This window comes from Monosiga brevicollis, genomic scaffold (genome assembly GCF_000002865.3).
Source record: "Monosiga brevicollis MX1 MONBRscaffold_29 genomic scaffold, whole genome shotgun sequence".
NCBI lineage: Eukaryota > Choanoflagellata > Craspedida > Salpingoecidae > Monosiga > Monosiga brevicollis.
This window is the reverse complement of record NW_001865066.1, coordinates 218143-245042: the sequence shown is the minus strand read 5'-3', so window position 1 is coordinate 245042 and position 26900 is coordinate 218143. Positions and strand designations below refer to the sequence as shown.

General features: G+C 53.1%; 6 protein-coding genes across 6 annotated transcripts; 1 reads left to right on the top strand and 5 right to left on the bottom strand.

Annotated features, from left to right (window-relative positions):
• Positions 1-61: 61 nt before the first annotated feature.
• Positions 62-4379, bottom strand: MONBRDRAFT_34058 (uncharacterized protein). Its single transcript, XM_001749245.1, has 19 exons — positions 4190-4379; positions 4007-4093; positions 3824-3878; positions 3654-3735; positions 3485-3556; positions 3163-3454; positions 2817-2886; positions 2732-2792; positions 2564-2649; positions 2324-2407; positions 2210-2253; positions 1993-2134; positions 1820-1898; positions 1562-1729; positions 1258-1466; positions 1125-1200; positions 730-861; positions 487-583; positions 62-402 (listed from the first exon to the last, which is right to left on the bottom strand). The coding sequence occupies exons 1-19, from the start codon at positions 4241-4243 to the stop codon at positions 319-321; spliced, it is 1974 nt and encodes a 657-aa protein (XP_001749297.1). The 5' UTR covers positions 4244-4379; the 3' UTR covers positions 62-318.
• Positions 4380-4873: 494 nt separating this feature from the next.
• MONBRDRAFT_28848 (uncharacterized protein) lies at positions 4874-6604 on the bottom strand (the record flags this gene model as incomplete). Its single annotated transcript, XM_001749244.1, has 9 exons — positions 4874-4928; positions 5004-5129; positions 5253-5321; positions 5428-5521; positions 5672-5765; positions 5852-5959; positions 6034-6112; positions 6200-6314; positions 6427-6604. 9 exons carry the CDS (start codon positions 6602-6604, stop codon positions 4874-4876), a joined length of 918 nt encoding a protein of 305 aa, XP_001749296.1.
• A 148-nt stretch (positions 6605-6752) lies between these two features.
• Positions 6753-7866, bottom strand: MONBRDRAFT_28847 (uncharacterized protein; the record flags this gene model as incomplete). The annotated part of the gene is made up of 4 exons (XM_001749243.1): positions 6753-6883; positions 6997-7065; positions 7196-7480; positions 7533-7866. Coding segments are annotated over 4 exons (819 nt in total), but the record flags the coding sequence as incomplete, so codon positions are not given.
• A 797-nt stretch (positions 7867-8663) lies between these two features.
• On the bottom strand, positions 8664-23322 carry MONBRDRAFT_34057 (uncharacterized protein; the record flags this gene model as incomplete). The annotated part of the gene is made up of 54 exons (XM_001749242.1): positions 8664-8723; positions 8830-8989; positions 9117-9220; positions 9621-9815; positions 10636-10839; positions 10917-11012; positions 11410-11607; positions 11643-11699; positions 11809-11893; positions 11994-12317; positions 12444-12637; positions 12860-13010; positions 13109-13193; positions 13280-13374; positions 13463-13534; positions 13630-13736; positions 13896-14120; positions 14247-14395; positions 14465-14597; positions 14975-15251; positions 15397-15563; positions 15645-15749; positions 15833-15949; positions 16064-16177; positions 16352-16427; positions 16514-16629; positions 16733-16870; positions 16967-17200; positions 17333-17397; positions 17471-17565; positions 17694-17850; positions 17946-18102; positions 18203-18334; positions 18441-18530; positions 18651-18686; positions 18761-18823; positions 18930-19012; positions 19118-19151; positions 19551-19673; positions 19789-19881; positions 20144-20227; positions 20335-20464; positions 20576-20818; positions 20942-21032; positions 21138-21354; positions 21451-21531; positions 21640-21930; positions 22012-22138; positions 22252-22463; positions 22552-22604; positions 22696-22759; positions 22870-23015; positions 23116-23171; positions 23282-23322. 54 exons carry the CDS (start codon positions 23320-23322, stop codon positions 8664-8666), a joined length of 7002 nt encoding a protein of 2333 aa, XP_001749294.1.
• Positions 23323-23829: 507 nt separating this feature from the next.
• MONBRDRAFT_34056 (uncharacterized protein) lies at positions 23830-25234 on the top strand (the record flags this gene model as incomplete). The annotated part of the gene is made up of 6 exons (XM_001749313.1): positions 23830-24111; positions 24218-24289; positions 24389-24486; positions 24569-24671; positions 24849-25033; positions 25112-25234. The coding sequence occupies 6 exons, from the start codon at positions 23830-23832 to the stop codon at positions 25197-25199; spliced, it is 828 nt and encodes a 275-aa protein (XP_001749365.1). The 3' UTR covers positions 25200-25234.
• A 285-nt stretch (positions 25235-25519) lies between these two features.
• Positions 25520-26855, bottom strand: MONBRDRAFT_28844 (uncharacterized protein; the record flags this gene model as incomplete). Its single annotated transcript, XM_001749241.1, has 7 exons — positions 25520-25690; positions 25772-25855; positions 25955-26051; positions 26158-26255; positions 26322-26392; positions 26492-26576; positions 26652-26855. The coding sequence occupies 7 exons, from the start codon at positions 26853-26855 to the stop codon at positions 25520-25522; spliced, it is 810 nt and encodes a 269-aa protein (XP_001749293.1).
• Positions 26856-26900: the final 45 nt, after the last annotated feature.

Below are 26900 nucleotides of genomic sequence, written 5' to 3'. Positions count from 1 at the left end.
AGGTCAAAGCAGTGCACAAAACGGGCTGAAGGCTAGGTCAAGCGGAAAGGAGGGTTGGAATAACTTTTACAGCGGCTCAATTGGCTAGGGGTTTGAGATACACCGTTCCCTGGGTGCGTCCAGGTACGGTATTCTGTTTCTTCTTGAGCCCTAATCCTAACAGCACAGCACTCAGTCGCGCTGAAAGACATCTGAGAACACAACCCTTTTGATACGAAAAAGACAAAAGCCATGAACCACATCGTTTCACCAGCAATTTGCTTCGCAGAAAAGGACAACCGCACCCTGGCCCCACGCCACGTTCTTCCTCGCAACAAATTACCACAAGTCCTTCTTGATACGGGCCTCTGTAACAAGACGAGCACGAGCAATGGCAGCATCCTCACTGCTCAAGCCCGCCCCCTGGAGAGAAGGTGCGAAAATTAATCAAAGAGCCTCAAAAGACGCAACAAATCCGGCAGTTCTGGTGCAAGAGGTTCAGCATACCGTCATGAAGATCGTCTCGAGCTGCTCGTCCAGACGGCGACCCATGTTTATGGCGCTACCACACACAAAAAGGGAGCCCTCCTCTTCAAGCAAGAGCCTGCCGCAGATACGTATCGCGCAGGTTCCATGCATATATCAGCGGTAGCCCAGATACCTCATGTGAAAAAAACATAAAAACAAACAAAAGAACAAAATCAAAACTCCAAACCTTTGCCTGGTTCAAAAAACAACTGTATATCGTACTTTGAAACGAGGGTCGCATTGGCTCGCAAGGCATCCTGTACATATTTGAAGCCACTCGAAGTTGTTTCACGCGATACGGCCGTCACCCACTTTTCCAGCGCCTTGTCGCGGACAGCCTGCTCAAGTTCCTCTCTACATGATGATAAGTCCTCTGTGAGCCAACGCTGCTGCTGTTCAGGACAGAGCGCAGGGCGGGAGCACGGCACCTACTCAAATAGTAGATCGCGATCTCGGTGCCGGCAGCCTGTGAACAGTAGAGCCAATCCTGAGGGCACATGGGCAGCATGTTGCCTGCAAAAGGCGAGTGTATCCATGAGATGGCGTGAGAGCTCACCGACACCTCCTTCTTCTAAATATCATAGTCGAGTCTCACTCATGAAACTGCCAAACCTTACCTTGCCTCGAGAAAGCCGATAAACGGTGCAATGCCAGTGCCCGGGCCGACCATGATGATGGGTTGGCCATGGTCATCTGGCGGGGCAAAACCGCGTGTTGGCCGCAGGTGGAGAGCCACAACGGGCTGCGTACGCCAGTGCTCCTCACAGAGCACACGCACGGGCAATCGGCCATCCGTAGGCAGCGCAGTCGGTGTGCATACATCCTCCACCTTGATAGCCGTGGCTGGACCCACCCATTGGCCCCGTGTCTCCTTGGCCCGCATGTCAGCAACGTCTGCTGGGCGGACGTCATGCAAACTCAAGCAAAGTTCCTCGAAATAGGTTGTGCAAAGGCCGGGTCTAAACCAGCAAACGTGAAGGTACACAGGTGGGTAAAAAGATACCAAACCAAATCGAGCAGGGGCTTCTGGTTTGGCTAGGAAGTCGAGGCTTACCGGGCAGTGGTGCCGTCCTCTGGCGCCTGGCCATCAGGTGAGCTGATATCATCAACGACGTTGAAAGCAAAACGCACGTAGCCCGGCGAGGCGCGCGCCGCACTGCACGCCGAATAAAAGCGTGGCTGAAGTGGTGCAAAGCAAGTGAAGAGAACATGGAGAGGGGGCCTAACACGGTCCAATCGATCGCAAACAAAACGCATGAATCAGGGTGCAGTGCTGTACAATCACGAGAACCTGGCAAGCACTTGCACGCACCGGCAAGAGGGGCATTTGACCAGAATCTCAAGCAAGCCACCGGTAGAATTCCGCACATTGGCGGTATAATCATTGCCGCCTATCATAGACATGTGTGTCAATGGTGTGGCCCATGCATAGGCCACAGCGTCACCGTTCTCATGTTGCTGAATGCGTCACAAACTGAGGCTGACCTTGTTGGCTGGAGAGCCAGAGGAAATGGCTGCGATCTGCTGCCTCTAAACAGTATTCAGCCAAGAGTCGCAGGTGTGCCTTTTTAGGTACGCCTCGCAGTTCAAGTGCCGAGGTCGCTACCTCGCGAAGCGTGCGGCAATTCTATGACGTGTTTTGCAAGGCGCCAATATCAGTGAAACGTGGCGGCAAGAATAACCGGTATAAGCGCCGACGAACTTCGAGGTGGGCAGGCACGGCGCCCGAGAAACTGAGGGGGTGATCTACACAGCGCAGGTAGCACGCAGTGTAAGAAGTGATTTGGGAAGAGCAATGATCAGAAGCCGCACATACCAGCAGTTTCGGCGTGGCCAGAGACGCTCAGGAAGAGGTCAATCTCCGAGGGGCGATTGGGGCAGGCCACGGCAAAGGCATCGCCTATGTGGGTGGCGACGTTCCTCGTTAGTCAGTCTTCACAAATATTGTAAACCTGTTGAGCCAATCGCCTCTCGCGCCCTAAAAAGGGCAACTCCCCTGCGCCCCTCTCTCCCACCGCCTCTGAAAAAGAACAAGAGAGCCAAAAGCAATGGGAACCTGGGGAGTAGTGTCCAGCTGTGCCCGTGCCGATGGCCAGTTCGACTTCAATGGCGCGCTTCACAGCACTGGGTGCCGTCAGTACCCTAATAAGACCGCAACAATACAGTCTTTAAAACAGCGCCATACACGACTGAGAGCACGGCCATGGATTTGGTGCCAACTCACCGATACCGCGTGAGGACAGCAGGTCGATAGGGTGTGGTGGTAGGTGTTGGCATCTCAGTTTCTGAAGCCGCACCAGCCGACACACCCGGGTCGACAGTCTCGGGGGCTTGCAGTTGGACGTCAAAGGTCAGCTTATGCAGGCGTGGCAAGCGAAGCTGGTCACAAAAATGGGAATGAGTGTAGTTCACGCAAAGCAGCATCAACATAACTTCACAAGCCGGGAAAGAGGCTTGGCTACCTGGGATAGTTTATAGTCGTGTGGAAACGTCAAGTCGTCATCACTCTGCAAGCGTGCGGCACAAGCATGGCGCAAAATTCCATGACTGAGTGGGCACCTGGCGTGAAGGCCCAAAGGCTCGACTGCAGGATAACAGGCAGACAGCCAGGGCAGCTCTGTCATTGGGGAGGAGTCAGAAAAAAATTCAACCAACAATAGCATTTCCCACAGGGACGGCCGACTTGGCGGCGATGGCTGCTGTTGATGATGCTCCTGGATCTGCTGCCTCAGAGGCTGAGGCAGCCGGAGCAGCCGGCGGCAATTCAGCCAGACGCTTGCGAAGGGCGTCCAACAAGCCAGCGCGCCAAGGCTCAACTACAATCTCCAGCCCCGTGCCATCATCGGCAAAGCCAGGCGGGTAGAAGCAAGTGGCACCCAGGTCTTTCAGACTGGCAGGGTTGGTGTGGTTGAGATGTTCGACTGGCAGGCAAGTGTCGACACGGTTCCTGGGGTCGGCTGAATGCGGGGCGACGTACCGTTTGTACCAATTCTTGCCCATTTGACAGAAGTTTGCGTAGTTGGTGTCGCCAAGGCCGAGTACCGTGTAGCTGCGAGCCCAAGATGGTGAGGGTCAGCTGGATGCAGTCTCAATCTTTTTGGACGGCCCAGATCGTGGGAATGCGGCGGATTGGTCAATACACAGACCTGAGTTGGGCGAAATGGTTGCTCGGCAGCGTTTTTTTCTTGGTCTGACGCCAAAGGCGATTTGCGTTATCGGGGGCATCACCTGATTCAAGAGTCATGACAGAGGCCTTTAAGCATGGTCTAGCTGGGGTCACTTTGCGATATCACCCAGCCACGCACAGGTCCAATACCTTCTCCAGTCGTTGAGCACACAATCACAACGAGCCGCTCCTGTGTCAAATCAAACTGTGTGTGGCAGGAATGCAACGGCGGTCAGCATGACGCAACTTTCACAACAAGTCATCGCACTGAGGTCGGTGGCGAAAGTAAGTAAGCCGGGTCCGAGGCGGAGAGGCGCTGGTGCGCTGGCTGACCTTTTTAAACTGATCCATGCAGAATAGGAGTGGATTGAGGCCAGCTGCGGAGAGGTCCTTTTGCAGGTCACCAGCAATGCCCTCAGCCTGGGTCAGCATCAAGCACAACCACGCATGAGCCTGCACACCATGATCAAGGACGTGCGACAAAACGGGCACGTGGTCGATGACGGTCTGTCTGACCTGGCCAGTCTGAGAGCCATAGAGAATGAGAAAATCGTGTGGCGGCAGAGCCATGGCCTTGGTCTTTGGTATTGGCCTTGATAGTTGAGCACCACAGCACCCGGGGTCGATGCCCTCGTCCGTCGCGTCCTCTTCCCCTCGCGCACAAACCCCGAATCACACGCTCCTCTCCCCAGTCACAACGTGCTCCTTCGCCCCGTTGCCAATTCAAAAAAAAGGAGAAGAGAGAGAGAAGAGAGAAAGAGAGATGAGAGAAGAGATGAGAGATGAAGAGAGCAGAGAAGAGAGAAGAGAGAAGAGAAGAGAAGAGAGAAGAGAGAAGAGAAGAGAGCAGAGAAGAGAAGAGAAGAGAGAAGAGAGAAGAGAAGAGAGCAGGAAGAGAATGAGAGAGCGAGTTCGAGTTTGAGAGAGAGGGATTTGCTCATGTCTTCTTCTGTCTTTCATCATCATTATCGTAAATCTCATCATTCATCTGTGCGTGGTAAGTGTGTGTGTGTCTCCGCTCGCTTTCCTTGCAGTCTTGGTTTGATGGCCTTTTGGTGCTTGATGGCCTTGACACTTGGTTGCTCCTGATGGTCTCTGCAGGCAAGACTTCTTCCAGACATACGCTTTCTCTTTTGAATTGTTGGGCCGCTCGAATTTACATCCGGATGTTGAGCCAGAAGGGGGTCAGGTTTAGTTGCATTAAAGAGGCGAGGACCAACGCAAACATCGCACATCGACCGGTACTTTCGGGCCCCTGTCATGCAGCAGCAGCTAGAATGAGACAAAATCCCGACGCACCGTTGATCAAGCAGAAAAGGCGGGCACATACTTGAATTTGCCCGTGGCTAGCAGGTCGTCAATTAGCTTTGGCGTGATGCACACAACGTGCTCCCCCTTCCAGTACTTTGTCAAGTTGAGCGCTTGAAGTGTGTTGAAAACATCGTCCGGTGCGATACTGCAAGCCAAGGCACATTTGTGATATCAGCAAAACCATTAGGATTGGGTAAGGACCCACGAGAAACGACGGACGAAACAACGTTCATCACAGAGGGCGGTTGAGGCACAGGGCTGGACGTACCCGGTGGCCTTGCTGAGCGCCGGCATGCTGATGGTTCCTTTTTTGCCACGCAAAGCATTTAACAAGAGCCTGGGCCATTCCATCACGCAAACCACAAGCAAAGCCAAAATTCGAAGCTTGTGAGAAGTGAAGGCTGCCGCGGAGCGCTCAAACAAAGAGAGGTGTGTGGCCGCACCAAGACCAGTAGCTGCGGTAGCCTAGTTTGCCGAGATCAGAAAGAGGTTTCTCAGGCGAACCAATCTTTCCCTCAGCCTGTGAGAGTGCATAACCTGACAAATCAGAGCAAGTAAACCAAGCCAAACACCCAGTCAGTGGTGGCAACTAAAGATGGCAGGCCCAATCGAGGTTGGACAACCAAGCCCCAAAAGAATGGGGGAAAAAGGCAAAAGTTCAAGGGGCAAAGGAGGTGCGGAACGAACTAAATTCAATCAAAAAACGGCCATAACCCTTTTTTTGGTAAGGGGGCAGCGTGCAGATGCAGGCCAGGTTGTTGTTGTCCACGCTGACCTTCTCCTGCAAGAATGGAAAAGGTCGGCGCTGTGAGCATGGACGGGGGCGAGCGCGCCAACGGAAAGAAGGTGTTTGCAGCAAAGAAGAACCTTGGAAAAGTAGCCCACAAAATGAGCTCCATCAGCATCCACCTCCGTGAGGATGTAGAACAAAAATGTCGACACGTCAAAGTAGAGTGTCTTGTGGTCCAGAAACACCTACATCACCAAGATTGCCGGTTTAACGGCTGGGCGCACGGCTCACGGGTCTGGAAAATAACGGTGAACCATACCTTGGCCAAAAGACAAAGGTTCTGGCAGTAGAGTTTGTGTTCAGCGCCATCCACCTCGTACACGGACACGTTGCCCTTTCTATCATGTGTAGGTTCAAAGCCCCCACAACATCTTCCATGAGACTCTGTCCTACCATAGCGACCACTGACGCAGGAACACCGATACCTGTAAATCTCCCGACCCGGTGGTTGTCGGTGTTGGCAATCATGATCACGCAGTGACGTTGGCTGCAGCATATATTTCAGGCACCATTCACACACGAACAAAGCTGGGCTCTTGCCTACGGCAGAGACGTACCGTTACAAGAACGAGAATGAGGTCCCAGGTTCAAAGGTCCCACGCCAAACCACTGCAGGCGAACGACCAGTCGGGCGGGCTGGCCAGCTGCTTACCATACTCATCAGGATAGGGTGAGAAGTACCACGTATCCATGGCGTACACGCCAAAATAAATCCGGTTCACAAATTTGACTTTTGTGTGCTTCTCATGCTCCAGCTCCAAAGCAGCGGTTGTGGCGTCAACATCCTCGTTGGTGGGCAGGTTGTTAACTTCGTTGTAGCGCCGCTTCATGTGGCGCGTCAGTTTGCGCTGCGGCTCATCCGACTGCAGAAAGGTTCCCCGCCAGCGTGAGGCTTGAGACGAGGATGGGGTGGGAAGGGGGAGTGGGGGCACAATCTGCGCGCAGATCAGCTCAGAGGAACGTTGAGCGATGACGTACGTCGTCTGTCACACCTGCACTGGCCGCAGTACTGGCCGCCTGGGCAGCCGCTGGTGTGTCGCGCAGGCGCTTTGCGTATGCCTCAAGATTGAGTCGAGATACATCCACCCATTCATCCATCCGCCGGTCCACTGCAAGGGCCCATAATTTGAGCACCGAAACGCTTTGCCAACACGTGCAGAGCAAGCTGAAAAAGAAGGAGGGAGGGGTGGAACAAGAAATGAAACAAAGCAATGGCACGGACCGCCGTCATAGTGGACATAGAAAGCGTGCTTGTTTCCCTTGACTCGGGAAAACACCACCGTGGCGTCGTCTGTCAGTAGCATGGGCAGGTCGAGCACAGCGCGGGTTAGATTCATGTCGAGCAACCCATAGGGTCAGCGCGCGCACACACAACGCTCAGGGATGAGGATGCAGCGGTGAAGATGCCCCGTGCAACTTACGTTCCGTGCCATCTGTCCAGCGCACAGGCAGTGAATGACCAATTTCCGGCAGGGGATAGCGGGCCGAACCGGCGTTTACATTGCTGCTCGATGGGGCTGCATTCGATTCCGAGGCCGCGGTTGCTTCCTCCTTGATGACAGCCGTATCAGGATTTGTTGGCGCAGGGGACGGCGCAGCCATCACGCCCGGGCACACGGGCCACAAGCGGCACAAACGGCCGACGAGCAAAAGCACAATGCTCAAGACGTGGTGATGCCCAGCAACACCCTGCACCACGTCCTCAACTGCTCAGCCAGGAATGTTCTGATCTGTTGATGCAGCTTCAAAAGCTCGCACTGAGCACCAGCACCGCCCTTTTGCAAAATAGAAGAGAGGGTGAGAGTTTGAGAGAGAGAGAGTTTGAGAGAGAGAGAGTTTGAGAGAGAGAGAGTTTGAGAGAGAGAGAGTTTGAGAGAGAGAGAGTTTGAGAGTTTGAGAGTTTGAGAGAGTTTGAGAGAGAGTTTGAGAGAGTTTGAGAGAGAGAGAGTTTGAGAGAGAGAGAGTTTGAGAGAGAGAGAGAGAGAGAGAGAGAGAGAGAGTTTGAGAGAGAGAGAGAGAGAGAGAGAGAGAGAGAGAGAGAGAGAGAGAGAGAGAGAGAGAGAGAGAGAGCTTGCGAGAGAGAGGTGTTCATCAAGAAATCTTGAGCTGACCGTCAAGCTTCGCTCTCTCTTCTGCTTCTTGTCTTGATCACTGGGCTTTTTTTTTGGATTCTTCCTGTGGCTCGATGGCTGGTGGCTTTTGCTTTGTGTCTCTGGTTCTCGCTCTGGTTCTGACCGCTCGTCTGTGCCTGGCTTGTTTCGCTACGCTCTCGTCCCCTCCTTGATACGACACAAACGGATCACTTGTCTTCATTATCTTTGTACTCCATTGAGTGTACATCTTCATCTTCTGCTTCTTCACCAACATCTTCTCTCCTGCTTGTATAAGCTCGCTCTGCTCTCATTGCTGGTGGTCACGGCACGAGGGGCGCTGTTGAGGCGGGCTAGACACATATGCGTGTACTTGAGAGCTTTATTGGTTTCTTTCCTACTGGTTCTGGTGTTGGTCTGCATCGGCCAAGCTTATGGCCAGTAGGCTCTGGAGCCCAAGCGAAAATAAAGACGCGTCACTTGCGGCTATCTTCATGTTCGCCGTCACTTTCAGCCGCAAGTCGTTCAGGAACTTGACATGCACATGCTCAAATAATGGCCATCGATTGCGAGGGTAGATATGAATGGCATGCAGAAGGTGAAGCGTAGGAGCTTACCAATTACATTGCATGGCTAAAGAATAAGATGCGTGCCGCAAAAAGACCACCATAGCTACGCGCTTGGTGCTGTTTGCAGAAAAGATGGGTTTACAACGTCATGGACATCAGGTTTGATGAACGGGGTCCATCGCCGAAACGACAATGCATCCCTCGGTGAGTTCCCTGGCTGCACACAACCGTCAGTCAGCCTTGAGTCGTGCATACAGGTGCACAATCTTGGCAGCCTTGACCGAGCCAAACTATTAAAAACCAGACACGTCGTGAAATTTTTGCACAGTCAAATGAGTGCACCCTCAAAGCACTAATAACAATTTGAGGATATGGTACTGGCAGCGCCACACGCACCTTGCGCACAGCACCATGCTCGTTCGTTTGTCTGCTTAATTGGGCTAGCTTTTTGATGCATGGTTTGAGCCGCTTTGCCAACGACTCTCCGCAGTCGTCATTTGACTCCGAGTCAGCCGCGGGCGAGGTTGCCATGCTATCTCGAATAAAAGCCATGAGGCTACAAGTCGGCAAGTGGTAAAAAAAAATCAAAATAAAAAAAAAACCAAAAACACAAGATGAGCTCTGCGGGTGCTCTTTTTTTTATTGCCACCTTTTCTGTGAAGGCAACAATGGCTCGGCCAAACCTTTGTGGGGTGGGAAAGTGTGCAGTCAGAAGCAAGGCATCTTGAGGGGTGAGACCGGCCAAGCAGGTCAGCTGCTGCGCAAAGGCTATTCGTAGCGGCTCAGCCTATCCCAGACCAAGGTTGGAGATGAGGAGCGGGCTAGTCCCGATGCTCGATCCAAGTTGAACAATATTTGTCAATGGCTTGACCTCGCGAGGCTTGGTCAAGATGAAAAAGTCTTGCAGCTCAATGGTGTGAAACGCGCCGTCTTGGATGACATGCATCGAAACGGGTATGCAGTCGAGGACGCTGCAAGCCCCGGCACATCGTGCGTGAACGTGAATGGTCACATCCTAGAAGGTGGCGTTCGCCCAAACACAGCAAGCATGAGTTGGCTTCCCGGGCTGAGGCAAATAGCAAGTGTGTACGCCGGTTGGTTAAAGAAGAGCTCTCGCGGCATGGTGCCCAATGGACAACCCACGACATAATATTGATGAGATCTCCAAAAAAGGGCGGGACACGCACATTGTATTGCTCTTTGAGCTGCTTGTTGAGCACCCGGAGACGCTCTGCCGTGTGGTCAGTATTGCGCGTTTGTATCAAGTATATGTTCTGTTCCAGCGTCATGTTGAGCAGCGATTGACGGATCTTGTTATTCGAGATGAACCCATGCTCGCGCTGCTTTGACAAGCCCTCCAGGACAAGAGTAGGGCGGCCGCACTAAGCGCACGGCATAAAATACAACAACCAGCAGTATGTCATGGCCATGGTCAATGCAACAAGTCGACTGTGCGCAAGAAGCAGGTACGGCGATTGCGAGGGCACGTTTGGGAACCTGTGAGGCGGCAAGTCGTTGGCGTTGCAGTTTGAGGCGATTGTGCTTCAGCAAGCTGTCAACATAGTCCCGGTGTATTTTGCGCTCAATGACAATGGGCAAGAGAGCACAGGTGCCATTGAGTTTATGTCGAGCCACCCACAACATGTCGCCCGTCACCAAGGTTGTGACGACGTGGGGCACTGAGGCTCTCTTCAAGGAGCGCAAAAGCCTGTGCTCCCGGTGGTCGACCAACAGCTGCAGGCCATACTCGCCTGGTCGCATGGTGCGATGTGCTGCGCGACACTGACTCGGCTCAGGCAAAAGCGCAACTCCAGAAGAGATTGGTGCTGGATCCCCATCAACTGAAGCCGACGCAGGTGGTGGCACCGAGGAGGCGAATCCGCTGCTGGCTGGCGGTGCGTGTGATGGCTCGGTCAAGATCTGCTGTGCGGCAACTTCTGTAAGGGGTGCAACGGCAGATTGCGGAGGCGAGCCAACGGGTGGTGCAGGCGCTGGACGGTAGAGCGCGCGCGTTGGGCTCGGGGCTGCTGGCGCTTCTGAGCGTGGTATTAAAGGAGGCACGACGCGTTGTGCCGCAATGGCAGAGCGCGAGCGCAGCAATGGATGAGCCAATTCATCTAAAGAAAGGGGCGTCGCAGCAGCAGGAGTGCTGCCAGTGGCTGTTGGCCGCTGTTGGGGGGCGGCAAATGGGAAGAGTTGTACCGTCGCCTGGGGCGATGGTCGCAAGTTTGAAATAGGCGCATCAGACTTGGGTTCCGCAGTCACGGAGGTGTGGGGTGGCTTGACTCGAGGTCGGCGACTTGATGTCACCCTTCGCGAAGAGGTGATCAAGTCGGCAGCCGAGGCGCCGGCTTGGCGGAGGCGACGATCAATGTAGGCACCGATGTACGGGCCAATCCATCTTAGCTGACACACGCGATGCCAAACTGAGGTCAGCGACGCTGCGTTTTGAGAAATAGACAGAGGTCACATGGCATACATACCTTCGTAGCTTCGTTGCCGTTGCGCAAGCGATGTGGGCATGTGCCCACGCTCTCGATGGCACGTTGTAGCGTTTCTCTGCGATTCTCTGAGGTCGCCTACCGCCCACGCGCACAGATGGTCAGAAGCGAACCGGTGTTGCGTACGCGCCCGATTGCAGACCATGCCGACCTGTGCCTGCAGCTCTTTCAACCAACGCACGATATGGGCGTTTGGACAATTGGCCACCGCTTCAGCATCATCGGCCATCTGACCGGGTACCCGCTGCTCGCGGCCACCAAACGCCCTCTTCCTTCACGTTCTGCGCGTCCCTTTCATGACCCCCGTCTGTGTGTGTGTGTGTGTGTGTGTGTGTGTGTGTGTGTGTGTGTGTGTGTGTGTGTGTGTGTGTGTGTGATGTTACAAGCAGAAAATGGAGCCGTTGTTCACCACACATAACGTTTTACTTCATGTAATTTTTTTGAGTTTTCAATCAACAAGTTAGAGAGCTCGGACCGATGGGGTGACGGTGTAGCTGCCAGTATTGCGGTCTTGCTTTACGTACGGGCTACTGGTACTCGAGGACTCATCTGGCCATCGCTGCGTTCGTAGCAAACGCTCAATCGCGTCGCAAGGGGCTCGCTTAAATACAATTCCGTCGATGACTGTGCGCGAGACAGGAGGCATAAATGTTGTGGGATGAGTGTGACTGAACTGAGGCGCACAAAACAGCAATCAACATGATGTACCTCATGTGTGACCGTGTAAAGCTCGTCGTCTACAAAAACGTAGCTCCGCACACATGCCTGCCAGACGGGCGGTAAAGAGGTAAGACCATGGGATGCTCACGGTGTGATGCAGGGCACCAATCTCAGAACGAGAGGGCATGCGCCAAATAAGCTCATGGTGACACACCTGGCTCTGATGTAGACTAAGGCGATAGTGGTTCTTGGTGTCATTGACGTGTTCTTCCCGTGAAAGACGTGGTGAGCACGCGCTCCTAGAAAAAAAAAAAAAAAAAGGTGCGATGGCAAAAATGACATGTTCGTTGTTTAGCATAGTATTTTTACCTCGACAGCCACCTTGAGCAGGTCACATACCAATCTTTAATCTCATTGCCATTGGCCAAGCTCAAGTGTCCCAGGTGTGCCACAACGACATCTTGATTGTCAAAACAAACATCGTGGAGCTGCAGATTGACAGCAGTGATGACGCGTCCCTGAAGCAAATCAGGCGGCACTGTAGCCGAGTAAACCTGCCACCCACTCTCAGTGGGAAGCTCCGTTGCCACTACCACGTGGGCGCCATCTGGCCGAGCGTTGCCAGCTACGCGACTCTTGGGAAGAAGATCAAGAGCATCGACAGGCTCACCCGTCTCCGAGGCTAGGGCCAAGCGTATGCTTGTCCAGCCTTGCGTTGCACGCCTAATGGTCACCCGGCAGACCAAAGTATCAATTGCTACGCCCCGCACTGGTCATTCCCCCGGTTGTTTCATCTATCTGCTAATTTGCAAGCAAGAACCCCAGGATACGGTTGATCGTGTAACATACGTGACAAAGCGGACTGTCACGGGCAGTTGGCTGGATATCTGTAGGCGTAGGACGAGTTGCGATACACAAGCACCTGCCTCGGGCTGGCCGTGGTCTGGAGGGATGGTAAGGCGTAGCGAACTGGTACCGCGCCACACGCAGTCTGATGCCAAATCCAGTTCTGGAGTGCCAAGCCCACTTGCTGCCGCATCGGGCTGCTCACCCGCAGTCCCATTCACCCAGCCGATCGTGAGGGACCAAACACGGGACAGGATCCGCGATATCAGAGCCGTCCATACATTAGAAGGAGGCGCGGCGCCAGCAGTAGGTACTGGAAGATTTGGCAGCAGGTCCTACACCAACGATCGCATGAAATTCATGGACAATACCTTGGTACCACCCGTTTCAAGACACGGCCAAAACGAATCAACCCATACCTGGCCTGCCAGCGTGGCCAACGGACTCGAGCGAATCAGCTGGCCCTCAAGGTACCATTTATCTCCCGACCCAAGAGAAAAGCTTGTCTGAACGGGCAGCGTCTTTGGTCGATGTTCAACGACTCCCGTGCTTTCAAACTGAGCCCAGAAGCTGCCATGTCATGTAAGAGGAAAACGTTGAAATAGTTAAATGCGAGTCCACGCTGCGCAGGCCAGACACTGCGCGGCGCGTTGGGTTTTGTTACAGACCGGCGTTGGTTTGCTGCAAAGTCTTCCAAAGGAAGATTCTCGTACACCCAACCAGGCGCAAAAAGTGCTATGGCAAGCTGGTGTCCTATCCAGGTTCATTATTAAGCCAAAGGCCTTTCTCAAAAGATCAAAGCACGCAGCGCTCGAATGGTCAATGCTGGTTGTACATACGCGTTATCGATTGAACCGCTGCGGCACAATTCCACTGTCCACCGCCATAGGTTCCACGTCCAAAAACGTCAATGCCCACATAGACGTCTTGCTGTCTACTCACGCCCCGGGATGTGTGACTGGATACAAGTCAATGCGCCAGAGCGACAACATTTCATCGTGGGGCCGAGCACGCGGACCAACCTTTGACGCGCAACAGCAGCGCTGCGTGCTAGACCATCGGGAAGCCATGTATAGTTGAGGAAGATACCGTCGCTGTTGACCACGGGCATGTGTCAGTTGGCGAGGCCACATGACTGGACGCCGACCGTCCCTTGACAACCTGCAGTGGGGGAGACACAGCCACTCACCAGACATCAAAGAACAGCTTGTTGGCCGAGTTGAGCTCATTTTGCCACTGCAACTGGCCTGCTTTGGTCACAGAGTCATACCAAATTACGCACGCATCCGTGCCAAGCTGCAGTCGAGCAAGCACCGAGCAAAGCGCGGTGAGTCAGCAGTCGGGCAGGCTCCTTCTCCTTCTTGGGACTGCATTAAGATGGCAAGGGACATGCCCAATCTCAATTGCACCGTGCTCTTTGAGCCAATACTCATAATACTCATTGGCAAGACGAACCGTCTTGTGGCAATTGCGGTGAACAAGCTCGAGAAAGCGACACATTGGCTCAACCTCCCAAGCCTCGAGGTTGTTCTCGATATTGATGAGCCAACCGTCAAAACCGTGATGCGAGGCAATATCAGCCAAGGCTTGCGCAGCCCGTTCCCAGGTTGCCTCGTTTGCTAGCAGTTGCTTGCACACCCGGGCTCCAGCCTCCCATTCGGTGATGAAGGTTCCAAGAATCTACGAGGCACCAAATCACATTGCTGATGCATTAGCCAGCTATGATCGGCTTGGAACAGTACTGCCGCGGCGGCGCAACCAGCGACACTTTGACCTGCACCAAACCATCCAATCCGGGGGACAGACCTTGGCACCTTGCCGGTGAGCCACGTCAATCCACTGTCGAGGCGGAATAGTCACCAGTTGGTGGGCAAAATACACAAAGGTGTCGATCAAATGCCAATGATAGAGCTGATATGTCGGGAGCTCGACGCTGCCATGTCGCCGACGATCACCTAAATAACCACCCTTCATATCGTGGCACACCAACATCCGAGCCCCAGGCAGGCTATCTCGTTGCGCACGCGGCACACAAAAGGAAGGCCCCTGCGTCTCCCACTCCAGTAGCGCATCCAGGTTGTTTACTGGTGCATCCTCACGGCCAACCACTGCAACCTCATCCGCCTCCTCAGTCGCCATGTTGCTGTTATTATTATGCTGGAGTTGTCTGCTCACAAAAAAAAAAAAAAGTCAGCGAAAAAATAACTCGATGGATGGTTCCTAACATTGAAATGTTATGACGAGATTCTGGCCCTCTCAAAGATCTTTATTCGGGCTGGAAAGGCATCGTCATGACCGGGGCCAGCGAATGACAAGAGGTCGCATCACAGGATGATACACGTCAATTGAGAGAGAAGAATTTCGTCGCTCAGCGAACTTTCACCACAATTAAATAGTGTGTGTTTACTTATGTCTCAGAGCGTGGACAAACGTGCAGAATAAGCGCGCTGCAGCCAAGCGAGACCACAACATGAGCCAACCACTTCCAACCAAACTCAAGTGAAATGGCACAATTGGCATACACGTCTGCGTACCTTCGCTTCGGGGTTCACAATCAAAGTGACAATGTGGTTGAGGAGCTGCTGATTGGCAACCAGGCCCTTGAGTGTCTCGGCGTGCTGGTCGTGTGTGCGCTGCTCCACAAAATACTGCAGAGTTGTCTGCTTGGAAAACTCCATGACACTGTCCTCGGGCTCGTTGATTTCCACAAGATCGCGCGGCTTGACGCTGTTATTGGGGTTGCAGCGCAAGAGAAATTGCACAAAGAGCCAGATGTTCCGTGGAAAATTTAAAGGCGCCGGCAGAAACCATCTACATGTGCATGACCAGAGGACAGGAAGAAGAAGAAGAAACAAGAAAATAAAAATACAAATCACAAAGGTGCAAGGTGCGTGAGTTGAACAAAGCACAGTACATTGACTTTTTGATCAGATCACGGTGCCATGGGCCTACTCACGCTTGATCCACTTCCAGGAGAGCCTCAATGTTTTGCAACGCCCATAATTGCTCGGCTTGCGATTCCACTTGATCGTAGGTCGCACTCATCATCGCAATGAGCAAGTTGACCAGCAGTACGTTGGCAATGAGTAAATACAATGCCAAAAGCACGGCCGCAAAGAAGCCCTATGGGCGAAAGAAGCAAACATAGTCGAGTGAGTCCAGTCCTCGGCAGCCGTGGGCCATGAGGCACTGCCACACGCGTACCGTATCATTGCCGCAGCCACTAAAGTTCTCGTTGATACATGAGGTTTCGCTGCGCATCTCCTCCAGGAAGAGCTCGCCATAAATTTGAAAGTAGGGTTGGAATACCTGTGGTTGGCAAGCACAATACCTAGCGTCATCAGACAGGCAAGTGAATCACCGAAAGCTAACAGGCACGACTCAACACGCACCAGCTCTGTCAAGGTGAATTCGTCGAGTCGGCGTCCTGAATATAGAGTTGAAAAAAGGGCAATGGCGTAGCCCGCAAAGACAACAAACATCAAGGCCAAAAAAACCATGATGTCCTTCTGCGCAACAGGGCAAGCACGGATGCAGCAATCAGGAAAGTCGACAGCAACTTGCAGGTGGAGTGCGGCACCTGATCCGCATTGCCAAAAAAATGCTGCAACAAGCGTACGTACCACCATGAGCTGGATCATGACCAATTTGGGACCAAGCGTTCGGCTGACGGCGTAGAGTCGCGCCAGGCGAAACCATAGCATGGCTGCCACCAACGAATAAAACACACGCGCAGCCTATTATGACAGAAAACATAGAACAGGAAGCAAACAAGTCGTATGGGATTTGACAGGATGTTATCCAATGAGTTTTTAGGCCGATGCTCATCCACACTTGTCTGCGCAACTTCGGCTTGTCTCCCCTTCCGTCTCAACGCTAGAACGGGTATGGATGGATGGATGAAAACGCACCCCCAAGAATTGCGGATCACGATCTAGGCGCAACAGGACAGAGATCAAGTACATGACGTACATCACCAAGTCCCATCTGTACTTGGATGATGCAAGACATCAATGAGCACGGCCGCAGAAAGTGTCACTGGGGGCGGATGAGCGCTAGCACGGAGTACTAACCGGTTCCAAAGCGAGGACCACCATGCATCGATGGTGCTATGCGTGGCCTGGCGCAGCTCCTCGAGGAACATGGTCAGCATCCAAGCTGCTGTCACGTAAAACCAAAATTGATCCGACTGCACCACAAAACAGAGACACGGCATTGAAGGTGAGTCAGCTAGCTTCTTCAAATGAGCATGTGAGAATCGGATAACGTGATACTAAGCACAAAAGTCGGACATGGTACGTCAGCAAATAGCGTGTTTGTGGCAATGTGGAGAGGGTATAGACAATTAAAAGGGCAATGTAGCAGACAGCTTGCAAGATAAACTTGTTGATGGGAGCTTCGTAAAACGCCCACATTCGGCGGCGGATGATCTAAACACCGATTCGCCACAACAAGTCGGTGAGGACAACGACTCGACTGCCATGAAGTTTAAAAGGCGCAAACTCTCAGGCGACATCTGCACGAACCTCAAACCCAGACAATCGAGCGGGGGAAGAAAATTGAGCCTTGTCCAAGGACGCGTTGGAGCTGGCCTGGCTGGCAAGGGAATCGCTCCTGGTTTGATAATGGCGCAGGGGGTTCATGTCCTGCGTTGTCAGTGCGCCCTCAACCTGGCGCTCACTTTCATCGTCTCTGTTGGCCTTGGGCTTCAAGATGCGGCGGATCATAGCAGTCGGGTTGGCTTGGCGGTGATGCTCGGCCTTTGGTCAAAAGCAGGGGAAGGGTAAGGGTAAGCGGGGTCCAAAAGCAGTGTGCTTTGCATGATTTCACAGCATGCATCCTTTTGCATACAATGCAATGGGACAGCAAAACATCTACACAGGCACTCGTACCGATGGAATGCCCAGCGAGGAGGTATACTTGTTGTGTTCTGTGGGTCGAAAGAGAGCCAGACGATCTGGAATCCCATGCTCACCGTGAGCTTCAACTCAATCCTCCAGTGCCTCTCCGAGCAGAACATGGCGACGTACCGATGTCAAAAGCAAGCTTCTTGTTGAGGCGGACGCGCACAAAGAGGAACGATCTCAGCTGCTGCCAGAGAGTTTGAAGATACTCGCCCTCAGTGCTACGTAAATTGACGACAAGAGTCAAAAAGGGGTTGCAAACAGGAGGTGCCGTGAGAATCGTCGCTGGAAGAGATGCTAAAGGCGACCACGGTTGACAATGCTTCCACACACAGACATGAAAACGTACAGAGGCTCGGCCGGGAGCATGACGTAGGGTGGGCACAGGCAGCCGAAAAATAGCTTCCACATGGAATTGCTCCGGTCGACCTTGCCATACCACTTTGCCGAAACCACGTCTAGCATTGGGGCCTGTGCTGCAAACTCGCCATCCTTGGCAATATAGGCTATTGGCACAAAGTTTCGGGAATCAAATGACCAGGGGCGATACAGCAATAAGATAAGCATGTGAGGCGGTGCCTTCCACAAGAAGGCATCATACCAAGTTTCCAAGTTGGGAGACGGCCGGCCTGCACAGTTTGGTTCAGCAGGAGCTCATTCAAGGTGATGGAGTTGGCTGAGCGGAAGTAGCTGAGGAGTGGCCGGGCGTGATCCATAAACGCCTCCCCCATGTCTTGATAGTCAAATTGCAGCTCCACCTAGCAACGGGATGGCATTGTGCAATCGGTCAAGCATGAATGGGGAAACGGCATTCATCACATTGCAGGCCTGTCTGTACTTCTGCAGCCCCTAACTCACCGGAAGCTGCTTCTGATCGCCGAGGTTTGACGCCACGATAAAAGCAATGAGGGCATTTTCAATGGCAAAAGACCGATCGATCGACCAGTAGTACAGCGCCTGCTCCTTGCGGTTGCCAATGACCGCCCACAGCTAGAAAATAGAAGAGCAGAACCCGAGTGAATGACAGGCCCCGGTATTGCAAAGTCTAAACGCACTGGGACGACATTGGTCCAAGTTCGCATCCGAAGAGTTGTACCATCAAATGAAAGTAAGGTGAGAGCTTTTTGAACTCGTCGAGGCTCAGATCAAACGGATGGCCATCATTGGCCACCAACAGATCTTTATACTAAGATTGGGCCGTGCATGAGGCCCAGATGAGGAAACAGAAAACAAGATGGAGGAGACGCGAAACATTAGGGAAAAAAATAATTAATCAACAACGTTGTGGCACATCCAAATCACTTACGTGGCCGAGTACGCAGTCGATGGTAAACTCGCCACCCTAGCATGCGCCGCCAAAACAAAATGTAAGACTACCATCCGACTTTTTGGAAAGATGTTGCATTCGCCTCGTACTTTGAAGGTCCGCGAGAGGGTTTCGACGATTGGAATATCGCGATTCGAGCGCGGAACCGTCAACTTTGTTGTGCAAAAAAAAGTCAAATAGAAGAGGAGGTGAGAGAGGTTGAATGTGGGATTGATGGGGAAACGTAAAGAGATGTGCGGGTCGCGGCTAGGAGCTTACGTTGATGTAAAGTTCCTCAAGTGTGGATGGCTGCCAGATGGAGATGCCACCCCGGGTGGTGATGTGATGGAGATAGCCGTCCACTATAATTTGACATGGTCGCAAAAAGCGTGCAAATCAGCCAGGCATCCTCTTTCAACAATCGGGCTCGTGGCGGGACAGCGTGTGTCGTGAGCAGCCAAACGCACCGTCTTCAATGATTCTAGCGCGTCCAATGGCAAACTACAGATAGGCAGGCCATAGCAAAGACACAAGAGTCAGTCCCAATAGACTCTACAATAGACATAGCCCAATCTGGATTGTGTGTGTGTGTGTGTGTGTGTGTGTGTGTGTGTGTGTGTGTGTGTGTGTGTGTGTGTGTGTGTGTGTGTGTGTGTGTGTGTGTGTGTGTGTGTGTGTGTGTGTGCAAGCGAATCACAGTTTCCGTACGCTTTCATCATCAAAATCGACCAAGGGTGGTCGGCGGGATGAATCGGTGAATTTCTCTCGATCTTCTTCATTGAGATGGCCAAGGTCGTCCAGCTAAGGAGGGGTGAAAGTTCGATGGTGCCCAAACGCGGTGCCATGAGACCAACATCACCAGAAAAACACAGACGTAGCCGCGTGCCTGCCTGGCCGTACCTGGCGATGCACCCAGAGATGATGCAAGCCTTTGGCCAGCTCTTCAGCAAGTTCGCGACGAGCCGTGTCATCAAGGGTCTGTGGTTCATCCTCAAGCTCAGATACCATATAGTCTTTGGCCAGCTATAAGAAGCAAAACAAGTCATGAATGCTGCCCAAAGCAACGAAAAAAGAAAAACACCAAAATAAACAAAAAGAAATGTTTACAAGTGCTTGATGGCGGCGGCGTGCAACGCACCAGCCAGTTGATGACAAATTGCTCGCTGTCATGATTGAGGTGCCAGGCAGTACACCGCTCTTCCTTGTACAGCTGCTCAAGAATGGCTTTATGCTGTGCATTCAAAAAAAAAAGGAGGGATGAGCGCAAATGATATGCTGGTGCGGCTGGCGCGTGACCGAAAAGCTGCATGACTCATAAAGGCGCAGGACCAGTGAATCAACGTCAAGTCAAGCTCACCTCGTGCTCAAGTGCCTTGAGCTGTATGGGATCGTCAATGTCAAGCAGATGTGCAGACACCGAGCGATGAATATAAAGCGGTGTCGCAAGTTGTGCAAGGTGAGGGCCCCAAGGAGAAAAGCAAATAAAGGCGTACATCGCGGTTGATTTGAAAGGCCGCGTTCAAGGCCAGGCTCTTGATGGTACTGCGATCGTAGTCGATGCGCTCCTCAAAGCAGGTCTGGCATGATTTGAGGGAGGGAGGGGGGAATGCCGTCAATGAATGCGCTGGAAAGATGAAAGGTGGCGGAGAGCGTGTACACCGAGCGAGCGTTCACAAAACCATACCAAGTAAATTCGGCGCAGGTGCACAGGGGGCACTTCTGCAAAAACCTCTGGCGGGAGCGGAATCTTGAAACGCTGCTGTGTTTCTTGGTTGGCCGCTAAGCTAGCCAGACCCTGCTTGTTGCGCTGGGAGCTAGATGTTGTGAAAAGTAATTTGGCCTTGGAGTGAGGGATTTGCTGGCCAACTGCTCAAACAAAAACATGGCAAACGCAACAGAATCTCTTTGAGCGACACCGCACGTACAGAAGTGGATTGGCTTTGTTGGCAGAGGTCGTGGGAAAGTCCTTGCCGCTCTGCTCAAGAAACATCTGGACGTCCTCTCGGTCCATGGTTTCCAAGAAAAGGCGCACAAAGCCACCACGATCGCGCTGCATGGCCCACTTGAGCATGCGGGCCTTGGACTTGAGGAGCTTCTTGTCGTCCTCGTCATCGCCTTCTTGGATGCGGCTGAAGTCTTGGATCAGGCGCGTCTTCATGGCGAGATCCCTGCGCCAAGCCGTAACAGGGTGCCGCGTCAGTCGAAGCAAACCGGCTTCCACGGCGCAAAACTTTCAATGCTTCAGATGAGCTGGGGGCGCAGAGACGTCACGGGCCGGCCACACGACGTACTCGGCAATGTCGTAGCGATTCCAAAGGAGGGCAAGCTCCAGCAGCCGAACTTTGGATATTTCAGCTTGGAAGCGAAGGCGCTTGAGTCGATCTGACACGCAGCGGGGGGCAAAGGCAGGCCCGAAAGGCAGAGGGCCAAGGTCATGCAAATACACCAGTCAAGTTGAGGCACCAAGAGATGGGAGATCGTTCGTACCTTTAACTTCGTGATCGATTTTTTTGGTTAGAAAGTTGATGGTCGCTTGATCACTGGCAGCATTCCGCTGATCAGTAAGCTTGTTGAGCGTGAGGGTTCGCTGGGCCTCCTGCCTATCATTCTTGAGGTTGAGCCAGGAGTTGACGCGGCAGGCGGGATTGCGTGCTTCGTTGATGCGAATGGCATCCAGAATGGCAATGTCCAGAGGCAACTCAATCTATCCGCATGATGGCATGGCGAGCAAGAGCACGTGAGGGTGCCGTGGAAGTGCGACATTAACAACATCGAGACTGAGCAGGGAGCGAGGTCGTACACGGCCCGTGTAATCGACGTTGTAGATGTAGCACTGGTGTTTGACTTCCACGACCTTTTTGATATCGCTGATCAAGTCAGTCTATGGAAAGTTGTCGGAAAAAGTGAGTGCAGCAAGGCCACGCTGAAGAGGCTGAAGAGGATACGGGATTGGCCGTCGAAGGCTTGCAAGATGGTCGAAAACCCTAACCCTGCCATTGAGTTGTCGTGTGACAAGATCAACGAGGCCCTCCTCCGAATAGTCATCATTCGAGGGCTCATGCCGAAGATAGTAGGCGTAGGCCAGGGCATCGGCAGCTTGACCACTGCCGTTGACAATGACGAGGGCATTGTTGGCTGAGGCAGCACCCTTCATGGTATTAATTGTACCAGGGCCACCTTGAATGCACACCGTGACCATGGCAATGGGAAATTCCACGTCAAACTCGCCAAAGCCGTTCATTTTGGCCAGCTGGCGCTCAAGCTTTGTGCGAAGCTCAATCTATGCAAGCGGCGATAGTGGTGATGGGACAGAAAAAAACAACAACCAAGGGTGCAACGTGGTTGGCGGGGTGCGACCGACCTCTCCACCCCATGCATTGCGGCTGGGGTTGCCATTGTCCACGAGAATGAAATGAGTGTGGTTGCGATCCAAAGAGCGGTGAGGTTCAGGATATTCGTCGGGGTTGCCGTACATGGCCACCTGGCCCCTAATTAGAGCGGACGCCATCAGCGAGTAGGAAGAGGGGCAAAATGAGGTGTCTGGGCAAGCCAGCGTGCAAAGAGGAGGGTGAGGGCGACAGGACTCCTCAAGATAACGAACCGAACGGGTTGAGGGTTGGGATCAGAGGGATTAAGATACTTCAACTGCTCGTGGCCATTGAGTGTGGACCAGTTGGCAATGCCAAAGATGGGGCCAACAATGGTTTCCGAGATGATGTCGGCATTGGCATCGCCAACATAGCGCATGACGCCCGAGTTGGTCCCCCCCGTGATGAGCCAGGATTCGTCTGTTTTAGCGGCTGTTTGCAGACCCTGTACAAGGCACGAAACATTTGCGGCACGTCAAGCGGAACGCGGGTGATGGAAAGTGAATTCGGACCAACAAGAAAGGAAAACGCACGCTGCGAATCATGTCATTGAGTCTGGGTGGAAGATTGAAATTTTGAGCAGCGCCTGCACATGGATGGCCGGGATGAGGCTTGAGATTCGACACGGGTCCTGAGCAAGAGTCAGCCAAGCGAGGCAGCGAAACGAAAAGGCACACCAGTGATGGAGACGACGAATCGAGGCATTTTGATATCCCAGTGCTCGTTGATCATCTGGCAAAGCTGCGGGCGAGTCAAGATGGCAGGTGTGGTCCAAAATCAAGGGTCGGGGTTGATTCAGAGCAGGCAGGGCAGGGCAGGGCAGGGCAGATGCTAGCACGGGTAAGGCCTACAGTTTTGACATCCGTATCGGCGGCCACGCGGATGTAGGGTTTGGCCCCAAGTGAGAGATGGGTGGCACTGAGGTTGCCATTGTCGCTGTCAAAGAGCACCTGTCCATAGGTTGTGGTAGGCTCCTTTACTGGCAGTGGATGTGTAGCTACTCACACAACGTGGGGGCGGAACAGAGATCATTGACAGTCATGCTGCGGCAGACAGCGGGCGGCTCTGGTTGACGAAAAGCGCACGACCAGACCTACCGTCTTGGCTGGGTCGGTAGGAGCTAAACTTTTCCTCGATCCAAGCCGAGTAGAGGCTGCAGGACGAGCGTGCCAAAACAGGGTGACGGGATACGCGAACGCGTCCAGTGAGACCCGAGGAGCAAAGCCGAGCAAGTTGTCGATCTTGAGCCTTGTCAAAACTTACTCTTGCACCTGGACCGGAATGGCAAAGGAGGTTTCATCCATGTTGGGCGGCTGCAGGGCACGGCTGCAACGCCTGGCGCGCAGCTGCTAAAAGAAGCAAGCGAGCCACCAATCAATCAGAATTGAGGTTGTGACACGCACGGCAGACTTGGATTATACACGAGGCCCGGGATTCCTAAATGCCCCGCCTTCGAACTTACGAGCAAGCACGATTCCGATCTTGTCTTTCACAGGCGGCTGGGCCAACGAACACACGCGCAAGGTCAAGAACCAAGGAAGGGAGCAAGCAAAAGCGCACAAGAGCAGAGAAGAGAGAAGAGAGAGCAGGAGAGGAGAGAGGAGAGAGGAGAGAGAGGAGAGAGAGAGGCGGGCGCGCACTCGTGTGCCCTTTCAAAAAAAAAAAAAAATGAGACTTGAGCACCACGAAAACAAGAGATGAGGACGACGATGACATTTGAGTCAGAGAGGCGGGTGCCTTTCGCCTTTAAGCTAAAGTAAAAATCATAGGCAAACCAGAGATGCAGCCAAATAACACATGATAAACAGAGCATGTATGAAAGCCTGTCAGATCTATCACAACGTGTTGTGTTTGAATTTTTTTGTCAAAATTTTGTGTGTGTGTGTGTGTGTGTGTGTGTGTGTGTGTGTGTGTGTGTGTGTGTGTGTGTGTGTGTGTGTGTGTGTGTGTGTGTGTGTGTGTGTGTGTGTGTGTGTGTGTGTGTGTGTGTGTGTGTGTGTGTGTGTGTGTGTGTGTGTGTGTGTGTGATTTGTTTGCTCAACACAACAACTCGAAAAGCTTGTGTTGTTGGCGGTATACACAAACACCAAAATGTATGACAATGCAAATGTCAGATAATATTTATTGGTGTTGGGAACAACAGTTGTTGCGTGCAAACTGTAACGTTCGGATCTTCTGTCGCTTCAATGCTTGTTCAAGATGGCGGCGGTGCAACAGACCAAGAAGGAGGTGGAAGAGCTGTACATCAAGAGCTTGCGGTGCATGGAACAGGTGGGGCGAGGCGAGCGGGGTCATCAGACCGGCTTGTCGATGGTGAGGTTGGTGAGTCTGTCGCCACGCGCTCATCCGAGCTTGATGTCGCTGGAGTAGGGCGAGGAGTCACGCGATGCTGCTGAAATGACCGTTTCGGCCTTGAGCCATGCCCGCCTGCTCAACAACCATACCCGTCTATTGCACCTCATTGAGACGTGCGTGCAGACAATAGCTCGGTGCCCTCTATCCACCCTGTGCCTGTACAAGAGGCTCATTCACGTTGTCCGTTGCGTTTAGAAATGCCACCGCAAACGCGCCAGAGCACGGTGTTGTCCTGACCAGCAACGAGACAGATGCTCAAGCCGATGAGCTTCTTCACTGGGCAGAGGCGATGAAGCAGGTGCGCGCTGTTCTCTTGCCTCCCCTTGTTCTTGGGATTGACGAGGCTTTTTCCTTTTTTTCTCTCCTTTTCTTTCCATCGCAATCATGACCGGGGGTGGATATCAATCAGTCCAGAGCCACCAAGAGCCAACGAAGGTCTGATATATTCTCAAATGTGGATGATCCTGTTGGGTAGGCCTCGGAACAGAACAATAAGGATCTTCGCGCCGCCCACAAACGCCGTAAACAACAGCAAGAGCACCAAGCCACCCATTTTACACAGTCCATCAAGCGTGCCAAGCAATGCAAAACCGTGAAAGACCTTGATGCGCTACAAGCTGAATTAAATCTCCCACCCCCGGCCGACGGCATTCCCAAACGGTCCGTCTTTTGCTGTACCTTGCCTGACGTGTCAATTTTGGCCTTGCCTCAATCTCTTCCCCTTTCCGGCAATGACAGACGCACGGACCTTGAGGCTGAAATTGACCAGCCGACCGAGGCAGCTGCTCAGCGGCAGGATCAGGAGCTGATCCTCATCCAACTCTGAGGCAGGGTTGTGTGAGTGATGCCAATGCTTGCCTCTTCTCTCGGGCAAGACGAACAGGCGCCTTCTTTGAGTTGTTGCGTCCTGTTGGGTGCCAAGCACCTCGGTTGCGGTGTGTGTGTGTCTATGTTTTTGTGTGTCTTTCGTCACGTTATATCTGTTGCGACATTCCGAATCGGACAGGCACAACGCTCTGAGCCAATCCCAACCAAATTCTGGATTCTTATTGAGCCATTTGCAATCATGTTCAGTTCTTGAGCATGGGCTTGGTACTTGGCCAGCCAGCTTGTTGATCAAAGCGGCAGCATCATGATATTGTGGTCTCACAAGTGTGAGTGCATGCCGCCCGCGGCCACGACGCACTCGCCCGTCACGTATGCCGCATCGTTTGAGCAAAGAAACGCTGCCGTGGCCGCCATGTCCTCGGGCGTCCCGAGTCGCTTGAGAGGCACGTGGGCCAGCAGCTTGTTTCGCGTCTCTTCTTCCTCGTACAACTGTCCGCCGAATGAACAGAGCATAAGATGGAGCGGGCCGGGCGCCGCCTTTCCGAGTGTCAGTTCAAATGCAGCACATACCAGACGGGAAAACTTTGTTGCAATGATGCCCGGGGCGAGTGCATTGACGCGCACACCCAGCGGTCCGCACTCATCGGCCAAAGCCTTGATGGCATGATCAAAGGGTGCAGGAGGATTAGCACGAGCTTGAGGTTTACTGGTTGACACCAAAAGCGGCACTCGAGACGACACGACATGGCACACCTTTGTCAGCCCCAAAAGGGCAGTCTTGGACACGGAATAGGCGCCCAGGTTTTCGAGGGGTGTATAGCCAGCAATGGAACTGACAAACAAAATGTTGCTACAGAGCGTGTGGGGGCAGAGACGGTTGAGACTAACGGCATTCGGCAGAAGGAGAGCGGCTCTCTTGAGTTTAACATGCCGGGTGCGTGGCCAACGGTACAAACCCTTGCGAGGCCTGCAGCAACGGCATGGCGCGCTGCGCAAGCAAAAAAGCAACCTTGACATTGAGCTCAAAGGTTTTCTCCCACTGCGCCTCTGTCGTCTACGCTTGGGACATGGTCAGTGACAAGAGGTGGGGGGAGATGGAGCCGGGTTTCCAGTAACGTACCTCGAGAATGGGCCCAAAGGAAGGAGACACGGCCGCGTTGCTCACAAGAATATCCAGGCGCCCGTGTTTGTCTGAAGATCAGGAAGATGATCCACGCAAAAGTGTCTGTCAGGCATGAGCAAACGCAGGACGCGCTGCATTCTGCTGGGCTGAGTGATAATGTGCTGCACCTTCAATAGCCTCAAACAAAGCCTCCCGCTGTTCAGCAGCACCGACGTGGCAAGTTGAGCCGGTAACGTTGACCAATCCTTCGCCCTAAAACCATGAGCCGGAGCGTGAGTTACCACCAGGGGTGACCATTCCGGCACAAGAGCAGCCAGTTGTACATACTGCCAACTGCTGCAGGGCGGCATCAACGGAGGCCTGCTTGCGGCTACTAATGTGAACATGAGCACCCTCAAGTGCAAGGCGGCGAGCAATGGCTAGCCCAATGCTGCACCCACCCGGGTTTACACACACACACACACACACACACACACACACACACACACACACACACACACACACACACACACACACACACACACACGGCATGAGGGCAGGGGCTGTCACGTCTGGCACTCGGGGGGGGGGGGGGGG

What these genes read in the sequence shown, in the direction of transcription:
- MONBRDRAFT_34058 (XM_001749245.1), bottom strand. Translation starts at nt 4,243, where the DNA reads ATGGCTCTGCCGCCACACGATTTTCTCATTCTCTATGGCTCTCAGACT. An exon ending in GCATGGATCAGTTTAAAAAG is followed by an intron (nt 3,879 to 4,006) that starts GTCAGCCAGCGC and finishes TGCCACACACAG; the next exon opens with TTTGATTTGACACAGGAGCG. An exon ending in GTGCTCAACGACTGGAGAAG is followed by an intron (nt 3,736 to 3,823) that starts GTATTGGACCTG and finishes CTCTTGAATCAG; the next exon opens with GTGATGCCCCCGATAACGCA.